Here is a 5,323-nt window from a genome sequence, read left to right as displayed (position 1 = left end):
TTCTGTAGACGATGACCAAACTTTTCTAGCTGTTTATCCACTTAGTGAGTCCCACCCACAGCACATTCTTTTTAAACCATGCACAATACAGCCAGTCAGAACAGAGAAAACATACATATATCAGTCTTAAAGGCAGAGTAACCATAACAGCCTTTAATTCTGAAGGATTAGGAGAGGTTGAAAAACAGTCATGTATAATTGAACTTGTTTGTTTTGTACATAAACCCACACAAACGTCACAAGTGGACCTCAGAGGAAGGAAAACAAAATACAAGAAAAGTGTGAATATGGGCCCTTTTGGGGTATAAAATGAAACGATATGGTAAAAGTTATGGAGGAAGTAAAGGACTTGTGGCTAAAGGCACATTGGATGTATTTAATGTCATGGTCTTTTGATTTGGTTCATATCTACAAAAGTAAACTGTTAACATCCCTTTTTTTCTTACAGACAGTGGCAGGTCCCCCAGTAAAAGCTCCTTATCCAAAAGCCAAGACCACTGGATTCTGCTACAACTGCTCTAGACAAGGACACTTCGGCCATGTGAGTCATAGCTTGTTGCACCAGCACACTCAGCTCTTCACCATAGAAGTAAATGCTTCTGTCCAGCTTCAGGACTCTTTTAGGGGTTCTCCGTTAGGAAGAACCCCATGTAGTGTCAGAACAGTGCAAGCTGATGTTGAACTGATTCTCTCTTGGTTTTAGCTTAAATTGGAGAGAATATTACCTGTTATCTAATGTCACCTGAGGCACACAAATCTTTTCCCCTTTTGCCCAGAAATTACATAACAAATTGTTTACAGCTGCTGCTGTTGTGTACTACAGCTTTCCTTACTAGTGTTGCACAATGCATCAACAGTTCAGTGCTTTTTTCAAAACTACACGATAATAAATATTTAATACTTTTGAAACTCAGTTTTTTAAATAGGCTAAAACTATTTTGACGTATTCTTCCTGTAGGTGAATCAAATGGGCCATGGTGAATCGAATCAGATGGGTAGAAACTTATATAAATATATACTCACCTACAGAAATATATATCAACTCTTTTTGTCCATTTTATCAGCTCCACTCACCATATAGGAGCAATTTGTAGTTCTACAATTACAGACTGTAATTCTTCAGTGGTCAGGACCCCCACAGGACCACCACAGAGGAGGTACTATTTGGGTGGTGGATCATTCTCAGCACTGCAGTAACACTGACGTGGTGTTGTTGTGTTAGTGTGTGTTGTGCTGATCTGAGTGGATTTTAAACACCTCAGTGTCACTGCTGAACTGAGAATAGTCCACCAACCAAAAACATCCAGCCAACAGCGTCCTGTGGGCAGCGTCCTGTGGCCACTGATGAAGGACCAAAGGATGACCAACACAAACTGTGCAGCAGCAGATGAGCTACTGTCTCTGACTTTACATCTACAAGGCGGACTGACAAGGTAGGAGTGTCTAATAGAGTGGACAGTGAGTGGACACAGTGTTTAAAAACTCCAGCAGCACTGCTGTGTCCGATCCACTCGTACCAGCACAACACACACTAACACACCACCACGTCAGTGTTACTGCAGTGCTGAGAATGATCCACCACCCAAATAGTACCTGCTCTGTCAGAATCTGACCTGAGAACTACAGTCTGTAGGGTAAGTGGCGCTGATAAAATGAGTGTAGGTAAAAGGTTGCTGGCCGGTGTATGTGACCATTTTATGCGATGAATGTTGGGCTGAGTTGTATTTCCTCATCTCATTGTTAATCTATTGATATGGAAGTCAGAATTCAGGAGTCATGTCAGCTGTACTTTTCACTGCATCAGAATTTCATATTTGTGTGTATAGGAGTGCACGGAGAAGAGGATGTTTATGGGGACGTATCCCACGCTGCCGTTTGTCTCCTGCTATGACAACTATGGGGATTTAAGACGCCTGGAGCACAGAGTGCAGAAACAAGTACAAGGTTGGTAGAACTATTTCTGATTGGCTGCCCAGATCACATGTATAACCAATAACCAGTGGTATTCATGTGATAGTGATATGCAGTACTGTGCAATCAGGGTGAAAATACCTCTTGTAAAAGACAAGAAGTCCTCATCATCATCCAGCGTTGCAGCAGTTGTCTGTAGTGTTAGCTCATTAGGCTGTTTTTAAAAATAATAAAAAATGTTTTTGACACAAAAGTGTATTCGTCTGCGTGCTGGTCATTGTTTTTCACTCCCTGCCGTTAACCGGATAAGTTAACCTAGGCATCTAAATCTGGGCAATAATGAATATTTATGGTTGTAAAAACATTTCAGAACAGCGTCATTTTTAAGCAAACATTAATGCACTAAAAAGTAACTTTCTTGTTTTAAAAAAGTAGATAAGATATTGTAATTAGTTAAAAGAGCACAGGATTTATTTTTAATCCATCACCAGCACACTTGATTTAATCTTGATAACCGCAAATAATAGTGGGCTTTCACAAGGAGGCGTTTGGAAAATTTAAAATCACTACTTACTGTATTAAATCTCTTTGTATTTATTCTACTATTAGTGTTTTTCTGAGTGAATAAACACTTACTGTCCATTAATTACATCCCCAAGCTTTAAAACCTTTGGGAAGTTAGTATTGTCTCTCCTGATTAAATTATGGGGCCAAATCACTGAATCGTTATTTTTATCCATTTTTATAGGTAGCAGTCCGTCATACAACATCTGAACTCATATGAGCAAGTCTGTTTGAGATTTGAGATCAGTTTGAGTGGTGCTGAACTGATAAGCTACATTAGCCTCGTAGCTCCAGGTGCAAAACTGAAGAAGCAAACTTAAGACACCAAACAAGTCTTTGCTGATCAGCTACATTTGTGTCAACTGTGTAAGCTAGATTTTCTCCCAGACTACTCTACTCATGTAACCGATGTGTCTTTTTGTGCGTTTTACAGAGTTGCTGAATGCCGGTCTGTTAGAGCAGCAAGACGAAGCTGTATATACTCCCCAACCTCCTCGAAAGAAACAGAAACACAACCTCAAAAACACACTTTTCCCATTCACGCCCAGCGGACGCCCCCCGAAGAAACGCATCGCACACACCCCTAAACATAACCCCCCAGCAACACCCAAAGTCAGCGCACAGACCCCGGCGAAGAAGGCCACACCCGTTCAACAGCTAGAGGGTAAGAAGAAGAAGAAGAAAAACAACAAGAAGAAGGATGGGAGTGTAATCGACGTGGACCAGGAATTTCCCCGAGGGTTCCAGAAAAGCCCCCACGGCAGAGCAGCCTCCACTCCGCCGTGTGGAGTCAAAGGCAGCCCTGCTATGCTCTTCAGCTCAGGGAAAGGCTTGGAAAAAAGCAACAAGAAGAAAAACAAATTCAAGAAGTGGGCGAGGAAAGCAGCTAATGACAAGAACCACCAAGCCTCAGATGAAAACCTGTTTCTGATCAAACAAAGGAAGCGTAGCAGATAGCCGTGTGCGTGAGGGAGAGTGTGAGAGTGCGTGTATGCGGACATGGATGTGTGTCGGTCTCTGTGAATCCGTCTGATGAGGACAGTTGTTAGAATGAGCTCGAGAATTTGGCTCCCTCTGCTGGCCAAAGCCCAAAGTGCAGGCACATTTCCTGCAGCACTGACCTTAAAGGAACAGCTCGAGCATACATGCTAACATTGGATGGACACCAGTGCTCAATTAACTTGATTTGCATACTGCTAAATAATGACTATTCACTTTCATTTTCTTAGCAACATTAGCGACTGTTTTTCTGGAAGAAACAGATGCTAACATGACTAACGAAGCACTGCTGCTAGTACTCATCAGTTAGCATGATCTCCATAATGCTAACTAATGAGTATTCAGTTTAATTCATCGTTAGCAACATTGGTGTTTCCAACGACGATAGCCATCCATTAGCATGATATGCACAATGCTAATAGAGTGCTGTCAGTCACTGTTAGCAACAAAGCGGTTCCTTTAGCTCAGCTTTTTTAAGAACTTTGTGATCATGTTTGCCAGTATTAAGAAAACCCTGACCAGATATGTTGTTAAGCCACTCGGAGGAAAAAAACAGACGGTTAATAAAATACATTTTCTTCGTTTATCCTGACTGAAATTAAATCTGTTGCACAGGAAATAACATCCACAAGGCTTACGTTCCAAAACCACACACTACAGTAAATACACGGACGTGACATATTCTTAATACCTTTTAAATACTAAATCTCCACAGCTTGGTAGCTTCCAGCAAATATGAAGCAAATTTTACGAGTTTGTTTTTGTCGTTCTTTCTCCACTCGCCAAACGAACCGTTGAAGATCAGATTTAAGCAGAGGAATATTTCATTTTTAATCTTGTGCCATTTCACCTTGGAAGGACTATTGGAAAAACTGCATTGCACTGCTGATAAAGATGCTGCTTGTACGTACATTTATAGAACGTTTCTATTTATATTGTGTACATACCTGTGGTTAAGCTGCAGAGGCAAATAAAGGCAGTTTTTTGATGTCCTTTTCTTTGCTGTTTGAGTAACAATACCAACATCTTTTGTATTAAATGTTTGTTTGCTAATGTGACATTTTGTTTTTTGACTTTCTTTAATGTTACTGCAGCTTTGGTTAATATAACCCAATGAAGAAATGAACAAACCAGTTTCAAGCCAAGCTCTATTTCAGGAGGACCACAAAAAAAGCCAATTTTTTTTTCTTGTAGTTGTTTATTGTTGGATTCCACTCTGCATGTTTGACGGCAACCTGCTAATTTTCTGGACAGACAGGCTGGGGCTGGTGCAGACTCAACTGACCAATCAGAGGCCCTGAAGCAGCTGTACTTGTGTCCACTTTGTCTCTTCCGCCATCCTGCTGTTTTCCCTCACTGTCCTCCTGTCTAAATGCTTTCCTCCGTCGCTTTGTTCCCTTTGGCCTAAAGCCTGGTGTGGAGAACGTTAGATATGTCAAGGTTTCTCTCACTGAAGACGCCACAGACGTTGATAACTGCCACCTTTCTGCCAGTTTTTTTTTTTGTTGTTTTGTTTTTGTTTTTTTTGTTTTTGTGTGTTTTTCTGCTTTTAACAGGCTCAAAGCCAGGGTTACACAACACGTTCTCCCCCGATTCACAGTCAGACTGAGTGTGTTTCTCTGCCCTGTTTAGATGTTTTAATATGCCACCAACTTCATCTCACCACTCAGAAGTGTGTCACACCTATATTACAGAAGTGGAGGATTGTTTACCCAGATTAGCCTCAGCAGAGCTTTAACCGGGCCTGATGTTTTGGTCCAAACCCAAATACAGACCTGAGAACTACCTTTCTAAGCCTAGCCCGACTCACAGCGCCAGAGTCTGAACGCAACCCCAGCCCAACAAAATT

The 5,323-nt window shown here is 41.3% G+C and overlaps 1 protein-coding gene across 1 annotated transcript in view; it reads left to right on the top strand.

Annotated features, from left to right (window-relative positions):
• The window catches only part of zcchc7 (zinc finger, CCHC domain containing 7), a 76,975-nt gene extending 72,915 nt beyond the window's left edge, over window positions 1-4,060 (top strand). The window contains exons 9-11 of the mRNA XM_036582882.1: window positions 449-541; window positions 1,827-1,944; window positions 2,909-4,060. Coding sequence (XP_036438775.1) covers window positions 449-541; window positions 1,827-1,944; window positions 2,909-3,432 — 735 coding nt within the window. The 3' untranslated portion in view covers window positions 3,433-4,060. The remainder of the gene's footprint in view (window positions 1-448; window positions 542-1,826; window positions 1,945-2,908) is intronic.
• The last annotated feature ends 1,263 nt before the right edge of the window (window positions 4,061-5,323 follow it).

The sequence above is a fragment of the Colossoma macropomum genome, unplaced genomic scaffold (genome assembly GCF_904425465.1).
Source record: "Colossoma macropomum unplaced genomic scaffold, Colossoma_macropomum, whole genome shotgun sequence".
NCBI classification, from domain to species: Eukaryota; Metazoa; Chordata; class Actinopteri; order Characiformes; family Serrasalmidae; genus Colossoma; species Colossoma macropomum.
The sequence above is the reverse complement of the archived record's forward strand: the minus strand, read 5'-3'. Positions and strand labels throughout refer to the sequence as shown.